At 39.9% G+C, this 15,714-nt stretch overlaps 1 protein-coding gene across 2 annotated transcripts; it reads right to left on the bottom strand.

The window, feature by feature from the left end:
* Positions 1-140: 140 nt before the first annotated feature.
* LOC123746265 (uncharacterized) lies at positions 141-14,846 on the bottom strand. 2 transcript variants are annotated; one of them, XM_045727606.2, is made up of 5 exons: positions 14,258-14,846; positions 11,289-11,524; positions 7,898-8,005; positions 2,709-2,955; positions 141-2,329 (listed from the first exon to the last, which is right to left on the bottom strand). In XM_045727606.2, exons 1-5 carry the CDS (start codon positions 14,328-14,330, stop codon positions 1,605-1,607), a joined length of 1,389 nt encoding a protein of 462 aa, XP_045583562.2. In that variant the 5' UTR covers positions 14,331-14,846; the 3' UTR covers positions 141-1,604. The 2 variants fall into 2 exon arrangements, with proteins under 2 accessions (XP_045583562.2, XP_045583563.2); XM_045727607.2 differs by lacking the exon at positions 7,898-8,005.
* Positions 14,847-15,714: the final 868 nt, after the last annotated feature.

Raw genomic sequence — 15,714 nt, 5'->3', positions numbered from 1 at the left:
GTGGTAAACAACCAACCAACAGTACACAGTAATGATTGGCGCAGGCCAAGGCGCTCGCGACACGCCGGGCAAGTGCTTTACCACTGCGCCACGAGGATTGTCTGTTTATTCAGGTAAAAGTACATAAAGTACACTCAAAATGAGTTACAATGTTTTATTTCTAGATAGAACTAGTAAATACTATGCCATGCCTATACTACTATACTATGCCTAAAGCCACTAATACGCACAGCGTTTCGGGCATGATAAGTGGGGTAAACACTTAGACTAAAACTTAAACTTATTGAGATCAAAGCATAAATTAAATTGAAAAAGAGAAAACAAAAAAAATTATAATAATTACATGAAGTATGGAGAAGCATAAATTGAAACAAAACAGCATAAGTAATTTTAACTAAATAAACAGATGACTACAATTTTATTTGTTTATACATGGCGGATGCAGTTATACAAGTTGGTCAATAATCAATATTGTTTGAAAATAGGAAGACAGGATCATATTTAACTGGGTAAGGAAGGTTGCATGGAGTTTATTAGGCAGTACTTAGTTTTTCTCTTAAACGGGTTGAGAGAGGTACAGTCTTTGACGTGATTGGGAAGGTCATTCCCCATTTTGAGTCCCTTGACTTGCAGAGCATTTCTAGTCTGGTTAAGTCGCACTCTTGGAATATCAAATAGGTATTTTGACCAGACCACACGCTAGAAGGTGAAGGGACGACGACGTTTCGGACCGTCCTGGACCATTCTCAAGACGACTTGAGAATGGTCCAGGACGGACCGAAACGTCGTCGTCCCTTCACCTTCTAGTATGTGGTCTGGTCAACTTACTTTAGCCACGTTATTGTGACTCATCGCCTGCATCAAATAGGTATTTGTTTCTAGTGTGGTGCCCATGGGTTTCGGGATGAGTTACATGTATATTATGCAACTATATAAGCAAAAGGGGGACACAATGACTCTCCTCAATCAGTATAGGGGTCGAGAATAGTAAAAATTAATTTAGGAAACGGTACCTAAAATTGGGTTCGAGACCGTAGCTAACTAACGAGAAAGTACACAACAAGGTGACTATCAGTCATATAAACACACATTAGTATGTTGTATATTTTACATGAAACTTTTTAAAGTCCTCCCTAAAATTTTTAATTCAGGCCTCAACATGAGTGAATTGATAATGTTAATAATGTGAAGTTGAATACATTTATCTTCGTTGCCAACTAAGTATTGCATACATTCCGAAAAAAAGAAGCCACAGCTCGGCGCCTGCTCATTGAGGCTATTTTAAATTTGAATTGAAACCAAAGTGTGAGACCATTCATTAGCAATGGAAATTTGCTGCCACTGAAAAACGGCTTCAGGATTGCAACTGTTTAGTATAAAGTCCATCCCGAATATGCATAATCTGTATACTAAAAATAAGTTGTTTTTTTGCTAGTGAGTGTTCCTTGCACCCAACAGCAGGACTGCTTAATTATTTACACGCAGTCCGCAGTCACCAGTTGCTAGGTTTCACGTAAAATCAGTGAACAAATCCACAAGGGCCGTGACGAGGATTTGTTCATTTGATGCATCACGTTAGTGTGATATCTGTGTGTGACGTAAACTCAGTGTTTTATATATCTAAAAGTACCTAACTGTGTGTTTTGATCGAGTTGCTGATGAATGCTTTGAGAGGAAGCCGTTTTGAGAGGTATCAGCTCGGCATCAGTGTAGGTGATGTGGGGGACCGAGTAGTTGCCCTCGATGATGGGGAAGCTGATCTCTGGCCGGGAACGTTTGCTGCCTCTTGGGCTGCTCTGCTGATTGCGGACACTAAGCGAATTTCTTCCGCGGTCAATCGAACTGTGCGCACTGCTGCCCTCAGCCGCATTGTTGCTACTGCAATAATTGCGTTCAGTTGTGCTGTTGGTGCTGCTACATTTGCATTCAATCGTACCAGTGGTGCGGCTGTAGTTTCGCTCTTCAGTGGTGTTGGTGCTGTTATCTTTGCGTTCAGCTGTGTTGTTATTGCTGTGATACAGAGGAGTGTTGGCGCGGCTGCTCCAGCTGTTGAAGCCGCTGGAGTTCATCCTGTCTGGCGAGCTGTTCCTGTTCAAGAAAGACAGTGTGCCTCTTATTGTATCCGCGTAGACGGGGGTGCGCCGCAGCCCGCTCTGGTCTCGTCTCCGCGAGATGTGAGCGCGACGACAGCGGCTACAGAGCAGCACGGACACCACGCCCACCACCACGCCCACCAGCAAGGCCGCCGCCAGCAGCACCACCACCGGCACCCCGCCCACGGCACCCAGCACCATCAGAAATGACCTATTACTCTCTGACTCCTCGATTCCTGTGGGAAAAAAATAGAATATTAATTGCTATCGAAATAATTAAGTTATAGATTTCGCTTTGATATAAATTTGTTATCTATGAAATCTTTTTCTTATCTTGTTTCTTTAATACTGTTTATTCTTCAGACCTTTACACAAACTCATTATCCCTTAATATAGTCAATGGTAGATGCAAAAATGCAGATGTACCCAAGTGTGTTAATGATAATGAAATAAAAATTCATGTGTACTTATCTAGTTGTGCTTGCGGGGGTTGAGCTTCGGCTCTTTGGTCCCGCCTCTCAACTGTCAATCAACTGATGTACAGGTTCCTGAGCCTACTGGGCTCTGTGTGTCTCAGTCAGTATACCACAACTAAAGCTTAACATGAAGACATACCTTCCTCCTCAGTGGTGTTGCTGTCAATTCCAGGACTGGTGTGAGGCGTTGGTGTGGTAGAGGCCGCGTGTTTGACCATTTCCAGGATGGTGTGGGACGGTAGTAACTTAGCGGCATTGTTCTGGATGTCGCGGGGCGAGGACCAAGAGGAAGCAGTTGCTTTACCTCCTGGTTTTAGTGGAAATTGTGTCGTCGAGAGAGAGGACAGGAGGTTCTCCGGTGGGCAAGGGTCAATTATAGCCTTTCCCTGTGCCAGAAAAAGTAAGTGATATAATTTATGCTTACATATGTAGTGTGCATGTCTAATGCAGTGTAGTATATAGCATATATATATACCCAGTCTTAAGCGAAAGAAAAATCCTACTTAAATTAGAGCAACATAAGACCAAAACAAAATTAAATAGGACTTTCTTAAATTGAGCGAAGCAAAGCAAATTGGGTTGCTTTGTTAAATAAAGCGAAGCGGTAAGGAAAAATAATGTACAAACAGAACTACTTAAAGTTGAAGAAAACTCTAATTACTAGTGTTATTTTGTTAAATAGACCATAGCACTACATTGAGTTCTTTCGTAAAGCAGAGCAGAGCTTCGTAAAGCACTGCTAAAATGGAGTAACTTTAGGTGGAGGAAAACTCTTGAGTAAATACAGCTAATTTTATTTGTATTATTTTATTATTATTTTATTATTATTTATTATTATTTTATTATTATTTATTATTATTTTATTATTATTTATTATTATTTTATTATTATTTATTATTATTTTATTATTATTTATTATTATTTTATTATTATTTATTATTATTTTATTATTATTATTATTTATTATTATTTTATTTTATTTTATTTTATTTTATTGTTAATCAGAGCGAAACACGAAGTAAATAAAATAAATTACGTAAAGTGAATCAATATAAAATAAATTTCACGGTATTCCAATGTTGGGATCGCCTGAAGGTCTAAGATTAGGTTCCTCCCTCTAGCTATAAAGGTCGTCCGCTCGGAAACCTATCAAATTGTGGCCCCAGACCTAATGGTGTTTAACCTGTTCGAGTGATATGGGAGACAACCCTATAAGCAGGCGATGAGTCACAATAACGTGGCTGAAGTATGTTGACCAGACAACACACTAGAAGGTGAAGGGACGACGACGTTTCGGTCCGTCCTGGACCATTCTCAAGTCGATTGTGAATGGTCCAGGACGGACCGAAACGTCGTCGTCCCTTCAACTTCTAGTGTGTGGTCTGGTCGACAACCCTATAAATTGGTATTTGAATCACTTGCCAACCCATATGACTGTGCATTCTTGAGATATGGCAATTTCAGCCCATCCTCCAAACAAAGACCCAAAAGTGATTCCATGCACCCCCCAAACCCCTTGTTTATGCAACCCATCCTCGACTCAAGTCCATTACATCCAGCGGTCAACCCCACAGACGCATTCATAAATTTTAACATGCTGTTCATTCAAAACGGGAATTTTCTCAAGCATAAATTAATATTATAATATATTAGCATATTGTGTATAAATAGGCATAGGTTAGGTTAGGTGTTTAGGTTCTGTTGGCGATTATTTGTATTTGTAGTACGTGGGTGAAGCATTTACAGCGTTGTGGTTCGAACAAAATTCGTCAGTGAAGCACTTGTTCCGGATATGTTCGAACGTCAGCAGTTGTGAGTCGTGTGTAAACCGCTTTTCATTCATAAACAGGGGGTTTGGCGGGTGCATGGAATCACTTTTGGATTTTTGTTTGGAGGACGGGCTGCACGACTCACAACTGATTTCGTTCGAACACTTCCGGAACAAGTGCTTCACTGACGTATTTTGTTCGAACCACAGCGCTGTAAATGCTTCACCCACGTACTACAAATACAAATAATCGCCAACTGAACCTAAACACCTAACCTATACCTGTATATGCACAACATGCTATTATAATATTAATTTATATTTGATAAAATTCCTGAATAAATAAACAGCATGTAAAAAATTATGAATGCATCTGTGGGATCGACCGCTGGATGGAATGGACTTGAGTCGAGGACGGGTTGCCACAAAAGCCTAAACATGAGACACACTCAGACGAACGTTAGGGTGATAACATTATATTTTTCCATTAATGCAGTTTGATTTTGTGGTGAAAATTTATAGTGACTGCGTTTGTCGCGGTGTCAAGACCATCCTGAAATAACGCAAAGGTTGAAGTACAAGAACGCCCAGGACGTTAGTTAACGTACGCACATATATATAGGAACTACTGCGTCAATGATCGTCTATTTGGTAAGGCTGATTGATTCTTGTATCAGTACTGTAGTGATTTATCCCACACTCAAGGAGCTTTACATTCTATACAGCTGTTATGGCTTTCTCCTTGGTAAATAATGTACTTTATATCTTTGTAGCCTAACTCATTTATAAATTATAAACATCTGTGAATAAAGTGTTTTAAATTGAATTCGCACATTATTCACAGGAACATTAAATGGCAGTGCGGTCTGCTGCATGATGCGAGGAGGACGTGTTGCTCCGCATCTTCGTGTTTGCACGTGGCTGCTGCAGCTAGATGTTGTGAATTTGTTCTCGACTGTTGCAGTGATACAGTGCCTTTGTGTATCGAGGAAATGGCTGAGGCGGTCTGCCTAGGTGATGGAAGATCCTGTACTGGGCCTGGAGAGTGTGACAGTGGGGATGGCAGACAGGATGATACTAGGCCGTATCAAGCAGTAGTAAACAGATATAAACGGAGAAATATTCAAAGACAGTGAGGAGGAAATAACAAAGATACCAAAAAATGAAGACATGCTCAGCAGGACGCGGGAGATGCAGACTAATGGAAGGAAGAGGCTGTTGTTCCCTACAGCATGTCAACTGAATTTCCATCAAAAGCTGGAGTGGACGGTTCGTTTGGCTAAGGAGTTTTTTGAATATGAACCACTATTCAAGGAGGGTCTTCACCGGCCCTATATAACAGTTGGGACAGAAGAGGCCGTGGAACACCTAACGAAGGATGGGTTTGAGAATATTGTGATGGTTACTCCAGAAAAAGGTATGATGTACACCAAGGTCATAGTGTTTAAGTATCCAACTTATTTGGATCCTGATTATCTATTGCTCAACAATGATAGTGTTGTTTGGGCAAAGAGGAACAGTGTTCGTGGTGAAAAACAAAGCCAGGTTGTTGCCTTGGTAAAGGGTGAGGCTCCAGAAAGAATTTTTGTGCAAGGACTAGGCTACAGGAAAGTTGTAAAATACATTGAGGAGCCCATATTATGCATGAAGTGTTCTCGTTGGGGACATATTTCTTGGAAATGCCAGTTTGACCCCAGGTGTCGGTACTGTGGTAAGAAACACGACTCTCGAGAGTGTAGAGTCAAGATTAAAAACGGTGAAAAAATCGTCCCATCTTGTTGCAATTGTCGAGGAAGCCACAATGCTGGTTCCTATCTATGTCGCATGAAGCCTCATCTGAGAGACTCGAGGACGGGTGCTACAAGCAGGATAGATGTATCCTCGAAGGAAGGAAAGATTGTGCAGCAGGAACATGGAGGAAACAGTTGGAAGCCAATGACAGCGCCTATGAACAATGTGTGGGAGAAAGGAACAGAGACAATTAAGGCGAGCCTAGGGAAAGTAGGAAATGCAGCTGAAAAAATTAAACCTTGTGGAAACAAGGTTCAGGTCAATATAGTGAACTCTGAGGTTGGTACTCAAATATTGGAATATCTAAAAAAACTAGAAAAGAGGATTGAGGCATTAGAAAAATTAACTATGGGGGGTAGACGGGGTGAAGATGGTGGTGAAACAGGACGTGAAATGGAAAGTGAAACAGGACGTGAAATGGAAAGTGAAACAGGACGTGAAATGGAAAGCCAAACAGGACGTGAAATGGAAAGCCAAACAGGACGTGAAATGGAAAGCCAAACAGGACGTGAAATGGAAAGCCAAACAGGACGTGAAATGAAAAGCCAAACAGGACGTGAAATGGAAAGTGAAACAGGACGTGAAATGGAAAGTGAAACAGGACGTGAAATGGAAAGTCAAACAGGACGTGAAATGGAAAGTGAAATAGGACGTGAAGTGGAAAGTGAAACAGGACGTGAAATGTGCGTTGAAGAAAGTAAGGAAGAACATGACGTATTGATGATAGAGGATAGTCAGGAAAATGAACTTTCTAGTAGTGTTAGCGTTCAACCTTCTGTAGTGACAAATGTTGAAACAAAGGTTAAAGTAAAACGGTATAGAGAAATAAGAAAGAAATTAGATATGAATAAGATCACCTTTGATGCTAGTAGCTGTTGTGCAAATGAGGAGAAAGCAGAAATATTACAGTGTTGGGAGAGTCTGTCTGAGAAAATCTCGTATCTCATGGAATGTGACAGACAGGGCAAAGGTAGTTTTATTAAATCATGGATGAAAGTAGAGTGAGAATATTATCTTGGAGCGTTAATGGGTTAAAATCTAGTGCGGTGGATGTACACTATTATACTCTTAGATAGTACTATATTAACCTGATATGTTACATGGGATTCTTGTATTTGTACTCACTGAATTTGTGCGCCCCTTGAGGGACTTGAAGTAGAGGGGGGTAGAAATAGCCTAAGCTACTCTATCCCTTTGAGATGTATTTTTTTCTTGTCTCAATAAACATACTTGAACTTGAATTGAACATTAAATGGTGCTACTTTATACATAGAACCACTCGGTAATGTAAGGATACTTTATTATGTATAGCAAAAAAAATAATTGAAGTAGGCTACTTTTTAAAATTCGGTTACTGTATGTACAGTAAAGTTAAAATTTATTAAATAGAACTAAAAAAAATATTCAGTTGAATTGAAAATTTGTTTAATAATCGTATTGTCGGGGACAAGAAGCCTGTTTATATGAATACTTTAGGCTTGTATCACGTTTCCTTTCCTCCCAACAAGGTCGAATTACTGACCGTCCCCAGGATGCAACCCACAACAGTTGCCTAACTCCCGGGTACCTGTTTACTGCTAGGTTAAACAGACGCATTAGGTGAAAAGAAACGTACCCAACCATTTCTGAACCGCCCGAACATCATTACGCTATTCATCGAATTGTCAATCGGGGCAAAAATCGTAATTAAATAAGATGATACGTTGTTTATATCTGAAAATAAAAATATTTGTATTAAAATAGAGATATTTGTATTAAAAAGTTCTTACCCAGATGTTAAAGGTGATCTTCTTGTAACGATATCTGATTATAGAGGGATCTGTGATGATAGCCTTATACTTCATCTCCTGGTCGTCAATCTTAACCTTTAGTCTGTGCTGTGTTAAGGAAGAGCTGCTTAATTACATGTAAAGATTATATGGAAGGATATATAAAGTATATATATATTTATATCGCTGTTATGAAGGGTGTCAAAACTCTTGCCTAAAACGCCATATTGGCCCGCGCACAATAATAATAATAATAATAAATAATAAATGTTTATTCAGGTTAAGTACATACATAAAAGAGATTTTACAAAAGTTGATAGATTTATAGATAGAGCTAGTACATACAATGCCTAAAGCCGCTATTACGCAAAGCGTTTCGGGCAGGAAAAACATTAATGACTAAAACTTAATACTAATTGAGTATAAAGAATAAAATGTGTTGAGAACAAATAAAAATAAAGATAAAAAAGGGGGAACATGGCTAAAAAAGCAGAACAAATACAATTAGGTCTACAAACAGCGTTGTTTAAAAAAGCAGACATGGGTTGACAATAGAGGGGTAAGGTAGGTTACAGGGAATTTACACAACGGCACTATGACTACCCATTTAGGTAAATTTGCATTTGTGCAGCTACCCTAGACTATATGACTAGTCTAGGGTAGCAACAACTCGAGTTCCGCATGTCGCATTGTAGAGCAAAAAACAAATATATACACATTTTCTACTATAGGTTAATAAACCCATGGAATTTTATAACCGCTGAATCCGGTTTCATGTTCCCGTCGAAGCCACAATTGAAATTGAAAATGAAATAAGTTTATTGAGGTAAAATACACACAAAGGGATGAGGTAGCTCAAGCTATTCTCACCCCGTTCAGTACATCGTGTTAATACATACATAGACACATCACGAGCAATAAACGTATTACCGAACATTCTGAGAGATAAACATATACATTTCCTCCTTTACACAAGTACGAGGCCACAAGACATTGTGTCCAAATTCAGATAAATCCAACCCGTTCTTAGAGCAAATCCATTAGATCAAAACACCAAAGTGAATCACATGTTGCAACAATAGTCTACTTACTAAATCAAGATACCTATAGGAAGCGACAATTTCATAATCATAATAAAAACTTTGACTCATAATTTACGCTTGATTACAGCCTTCTTAATCATAAATGTTTAGACATGCAACTCGATCCCCTTCGTCGACCAAACGTGTTGTGGCTGAGTCATTATAATCGTTATCAGTAACGAACGGAAGGTTGTGCGGCGTCACTGACGATGCCAACTGTTTTCTTGTGTTCGTTATTAATGCGCAGCGTTACGTTACTGAACGTTATACTAAACTCAAATAGCCGCGCACTCAATTACCCTGTAGCCTAAAAAAAATAAGTCAAATGTCCCGTTAGCTTCTATCCATAGAAGCTAACGGGACAGCTTTTGGATAGAATCATTAGCTTATATCCAAAATATTCAAAGGGCCCCATTAGCTTATATCCAAATAACACCAGGGATATATTAACCTGTATAATATTACCACTGACAGTGAAGAAAAACATAAGAAATATTGAGAAGATTCGTGTTAGAATTATTAATCTTACCTTTTCGGTCATATTCAACAACATATGATTACAAGAAAGACTGCTACCAAAATATATTAACCTGTATAATAAAACGTATGGCCCTATACAAGTCTGTAGCCAAAAAAGTAGGGCTTTATAAGTCTGTATGCAAAAGATCAGCCCCAGCTGTTACCCTGTATCCATATATGCAAACCCCCACAGGCGAATTCAGATTAGGTAAAGGTTTCTCTAGGTTAGCATTTATAGTGTGGAGTAAATATCAACATATTTACTTTACACTATAAAAAAAACCAGGTTATATGTCCCTGCGTTATTTGGTCTAATAACGGCGTTACTGGTGTGCGGCTAGTGTCGGCCTATCCCACTGAACTGAGGACAAAATGTTCACAACATTTTAGATATAGAACATATCCTTTAAACTTTATCCTTTAACTTTAGAGAACATATTCTTCGGTCCCTGGGTCTGTCTATCCATGCATCTGTCTTGTCTTCAACACTGTTACTTCCCACTCTTGAATAGATATGATTAACCTGTTGCAAGCGACACGTCGCCTATCCTCATAGTTTTGTGTCGACTTATCTCAAACGTCAAACGTCATTTTCCGGTGTCATTACTTCAGTGTTGCCGTACGTAGGTCTGAGACAATATATACTTGGTTGTCTTAATTCTCGATTTCTTCCTCTGGTGCCAATGATGTACGTTTTTATTTAAATGATAAGTACATCTCGAAACTAGTAAATCTCTAAAACAAATAAGGCATGCAAGTGAGCTACATTTTACACATACACAAAATCAATGTCATGTATAATTGTTAATGTGTTGAATAAGACACAGTATGTTTTGGAGCGGAGTGAGGATATAAGATATGATGATAAGGTGAATCACTACAAATATCCTAGTATCTCTTTAACTGGAGTTTCCTGTTGTTAACACCCGTACTACAGTTGCTTAATGTGTGGAAAATGTCTTAAACCCTTTCACTAATTTATTTTGAAAATCCAGCAACTATCTCTGAACTGTATTTTTGACAAATCTCTCATCCTGTCCATGGAGGACAGAAGAAAATGTATATATGCTGGTTAGCATTGTAAATGTGTGGCCACGTCTGTGGTAGAAAATAATAATTAAAAATATAAAAAAAAAATAAAAAGTACTATTCTAATGTATTCTTGCTATAAGAATGAAAGTTATTTACGAAGCCAAATATCTCGGACGACAATCATGCCCACTTATATATGACCTTAACCAGACATTTTCCATTTCAGCTATATCTTAATTGGCCTTCTTAGGAATAAATTAGCCTTCTTAAAATTAATTAGTTCCCAGTGTTAACTGCTGACCTTGCACAGGATGCAACCCACAAGAGTTTGCCATACCATATTTACTGCTAGATGAACAGAGGCATCAGGTGAAAGGATCATTTTCCCAACCATATCTGTCTCGCCCGGGGATCGAACCAGGGATCCTTGATTGTGATTGGAGAATGTAACCGGCAGGAGCCGGTGGCTGAGCGGACAGAACACAGGATGCGTGGTCCTGGGTTCGATCCCGGGCGCCGGCGAGAAACAATGGACATAGCTTCTTTCACCCTGATGCCCCTGTTACCTAGCAGTAAATAGGTACCTGGGAGTTAGTCACCTGTCACAGGCTGCTTCCTGGGGGTGGAGGCCTGGTCGAGGACCGGGCCGCTGGGACACTAAGCCCCGAAATCAACTCAAGATGTATAGCCCACTGTACTTCCTCAACGCTCTTTCTTAAGATATTTCAAGGAGTAGAAACGATTGGTGAAACTCTTACCTGATTGTTGGCAATATAATATTGTACGGTGAGGTTGTGGAGTTGACCAACTGTGAGCCACTTCTTCCTGATGAGAGTGGAGCCTACGGTGACCTCTTGACCCTCTCTAGAGGGCTTCATGACCAGGTGAAGCTGAAGCCTTGTGTGCTCTTCCATAGGCTTCACGCACAGCCTAGCTCCTGCCTCAACATTCCCCACCTCCAGCTCTACATTTGTAGCGTTTTCATAAATCTTTCCTGTGTGAAAAATGCCTCGTTGAGTCATTCTGTTTTAAAGATCATGATATGAGAGCCTTGTCTGAAATCGTATGTGTGTAATTTATTCAGTGGCACTCATTCATTCAACAGGAGTGAGTACCTGCGTACTTCCTCAACTGAAGATGGCAGGACTCCTAAACATTAATTTAAATTTTAATGGGGGTACAATTTTTTAATTTAGAGTAGGCCTAATGAATCTTTTTCAAACAATGTTCGTGAGCAGAAACGGAGAACTAAAGTCATAATGAAGTATTATTATTAACATGAGATTGAAAATAGCATGGATTTCCTTTTAATATTCTTAAATTCTCTAAATATATTTTAAGTAATTTGTTGGTATATTAAGTGAATTATTAATATATTGAATCCTCTCGTTTCATTTAACAAACTAATGACGAGCGGCACGACAATAGCCTGCAATTTCTGATAATAAACTCGTCTGTAATCTCTCAGTAAGCGGTAAATACTATCAACCCTCACCGTTCAGAGTACACTAATCCTTATCGCAAGCCTCACCGTTCAAGAACACTAATCCTGACCATATGCTCAACTGGCATAGTCCTATTGCCTTTTTTTACGGCCAATTTCTTCAGGGATTTCATTGCCTTCTCGGTTGCATTGTATCACTCATTATTGTTAATTCTTGTTTACCGCCAAATGTAATAGATCTGGTTTGATCCCTGTAACAGTTTCACTCACGTATATTAGAAAGTATTCTCGTAATCTACTCAAAGTTTGCTAGTGCAGGCTAGTAGACTAGACTCGCATCTCATGATTTTTCCCTGTTCTGTGAGGTGTGGATATTAACTTACAGTTAGCGCTATTAAAGAGTAGTGTGGCAGCGAGCACTGAATTTGTTAATAATGATAATAATAAAATGGTTTACCGTTCAAGCTGAAAGCTTCTCCAAATCTCTCGATAACTTTATCGGAGATATCTCTCTTACCCCTTTCTTTGAGGACATCACCATTTCTCGTAGCCTAATTACTTGATCCGTTGTCACGATTTTTTTCTGATACGATTGAGCACAATAATGTGGGTTGTTGTTTTTAGCATCTCGCACTCATTCTCAAACTGCCTCTCTGCTTCTCTTCTGACTCTAGTGTACTCGTTTCTGGCTTCTCATGCTCTCTGATGACTGTAGTACTCTGCTGCCCATACTTTTTCCCTGTCTTTGACCTTAAACATACTTAAAACCATGATTTAATATTATCTTCTCGTCTACCTCCTGACTTCTGATAAAAACTGGGTCAACCTAGCGTTGTCAGCCTAGCGTTATTAGCAATAGCGTTGTCAGCCTATGACCCTTTCCTTTAATGTTTCTTTTGTTATGGTTTGCTATTGTCATAACCAAAAAAAGTTAAAAAAATGTATAGTATCCGTTAATTTTGCTTTCTGCGCGACATCCCCAATTGAAGAGCTCCTTCATTGTCCTGTCAATCTGCCTGCTGTTAAATCAATCAGATTTTGGGAGCACTTGTGTTTAATCCACTTGCCAGTATTGCTGCACACTTTAGCACCACTGTTCCACACTGTTCTTCTGTTCTCGTTTAGGGCTCCAAGTGTTCGCCGGTTGTGGATGTCCCACCATTCTCCTTTTCTTTGTAGTCATGTGATGTTGTCCTGTAAGTCTGCAACTTATGTCTTCTACGTTCCTACCACCTTTCCCTGGTGTTCCTGTTTTTTTATCTCGTTACCCATTTAAAATATTGCATCCCTTTTTTTCTGTAAATTTTGTTGTTATTTCAATGGTTTCTCATCGTCGATCAGGGGATCGCCTCGTCCAGACCGACAGTGAGAAACGTAGTCATCCAATAAGTTATTGGCCAAACCCAGCGCTATTTTAGGACTGGCTGCTATGAAACTCCAAAACTCTTTCCTGGAATTCCCTGAGTTATTCGTGATACCACACGCATTCGTCTAAGTTATTTGTGATGCCATACTTCACTAATGCATTGACTTGTAGCTCGATCCTCGACACGTCTTGTTCCAGTTGATTGACGGTTGAGAGGCGGGACCAAAGAGCCAAAACTCAACCCCTGCAAGCACAACTAGGTGAGTACTTCTTAAAAAAAAATTATATATATATATAATTTTTTTACCATTATTTTTACCTTTTTTACCACCAATTTAATGACCACGACGGGGACAGGATGCCGGCGTCTTGTCAAAGCCCCTCCCCCCTATTTTTCCCCGAGGAATATTTTCAACTCGATTTTGAACTGAAGAAATGTATTGGCATGTACGGCTTCGGCGAGTATGAGGTTCCACGGGTTAATAACTCTATGGGTGAAAAAAACATATATATCCTGTTTGCTGTCGTACATTGAGGCTTGAGCTTGGAGCTGTTGCCCCTCGTATTTATTACACGTGACCATTTAAAGAAGTGGTTTGATTCGTGATACATCCACATACGGTTCAATTCTACTGGAGGCTGTCTCACTGTAATCCCGTAGAAGGGAAAAACAAAATACTAGACCATACTATACTTGCTAGTGACGCTTTACGTCAACAATGAGCTGTAATTGCTTAACTGAGTAATTCGTGCATCAAATTCCAGGACAATCATTTCTATCCTGGCCAGTTTAAAGGATTCTCCTCTATTAATCATACAGTGTGAGATGTTTAACTTGGCTTCATGTTACACTGTTATGGAGAGTGGTAATTACATATAAATTAGCATTAGCTGATGACTATACTGTATAAGCTTACCTCGTGTGTAGAGTGCGTTGAGCAGCAACAGCAGCAGCTGTCCCATGGGCCATAACCTGCCGCTCTTGTACATCTTGCTACTTGGAAAACAAGTTGTAATGTTTACAAGTTATCTTCTCTTACTCTGACTCGTTAGTCAATTTGCAATTCGGTTTTCGCTTCGTTCACAGCCTCGTATTTTATACTACTAATATCTCTAATATATTCTTATGAAAGACGGTCGTGAAGCCAACAGGTATTGTTTATTTCTGAGGAGTTTACAGTTGCTTTGAAATCCAATAAAGTCTTGATCACAGTCACTAAAAGTAATTATAGTGTGTTGGTTCAGCCTGCCTCAGTTTGCGACGGTCTGGTGTTAAGGTTAATTCCACCAGCTGGGAGCCTCAGTGGGTCCTATAATCTTGATCCACACAATTCGGGCCCCCTGATGGAGAACTCCAGAGGCCGTCACTGTAATGGGGGATAACGTCTTGTGATATATCAAGTTGTATACGAGTGTTCGATCACAAGCTCTTCCCCTCCTAGGCGTTCTATCGGACAGGTACCGCGTGTTGCTGGAGCCACAAGGAAGTACAGACTGAGGCAACATTACTGCCGTCGTATTATCAGCGTCATGTCGTTGTCTTAAGCACAGTCATTATCGTACCCTCAGTTAATCAGTATTTTTTTGTTAGTTTAGTTCATTTATTATGCACCCCATACCCATCCTGTGGGCGGTGGTGGGACAATGCCCGAAACACTTTGCGTAATAGTGGCTTAAGGCATTGTATAAGGGGGTAGAAATAGCCTAAGCTACTCTATCCCTTTGAGATGTATTTTTTTCTTGTCTCAAACATACTTGATAGACATTGTATGTACTAGCTCTATAAATCCATCAATGTTTGTATCTCACCTTGTATGTATGTACTTTACCTGAATAACCATTTGATTTTGATTTGAATACTAGAGGCACATAATAGGCTCAAAGACTGAATCCCCAAAATTCATTTAGCTAAGCAATTTACAGTCTTGATGTGCTAATTACACAGTATGAATTATTATAACAATTATGGGTTCGAGAATGACCATAAGTACAGTTTCCAAGCTAAGCAAACAACGGTGGAGGAAGAGCTTGTGATAGTAACGGTAGCGATAAGACACCAATGTTTTATCAAATGAGTCATCACCCACAAGCACTGATAAGATTTTGCTTGATATAACCACACCCCTTCCCGCCATGGTTCCTTCCCGCCATGGTTCCTTCCCGCCATGGTTCCTTCCCGCCATGGTTCCTTCCCGCCATGGTTCCTTCCCGCCATGGATCCTTCCCGCCATGGATCCTTCCCGCCATGGTTCCTTCCCGCCATGGTTCCTTCCCGCCATGGTTCCTTCCCGCCATGGTTCCTTCCCGCCATGGATCCTTCCCGCCATGGTTCCTTCCCGCCATGGTTCCTTCCCGCCATGGTTCCTTCCCGCCA

The sequence above is a fragment of the Procambarus clarkii genome, chromosome 80, assembly GCF_040958095.1.
Source record: "Procambarus clarkii isolate CNS0578487 chromosome 80, FALCON_Pclarkii_2.0, whole genome shotgun sequence".
Lineage (NCBI taxonomy): Eukaryota > Metazoa > Arthropoda > Malacostraca > Decapoda > Cambaridae > Procambarus > Procambarus clarkii.
This window is presented reverse-complemented; position numbering and strand designations above follow the sequence as displayed.

What these genes read in the sequence shown, in the direction of transcription:
- LOC123746265 (XM_045727606.2), bottom strand. Translation starts at nt 14,330, where the DNA reads ATGTACAAGAGCGGCAGGTTATGGCCCATGGGACAGCTGCTGCTGTTG. An exon ending in ATTATATTGCCAACAATCAG is followed by an intron (nt 8,006 to 11,288) that starts GTAAGAGTTTCA and finishes TCCTTAACACAG; the next exon opens with CACAGACTAAAGGTTAAGAT. An exon ending in CAACACCACTGAGGAGGAAG is followed by an intron (nt 2,330 to 2,708) that starts GTATGTCTTCAT and finishes TTTTTCCCACAG; the next exon opens with GAATCGAGGAGTCAGAGAGT.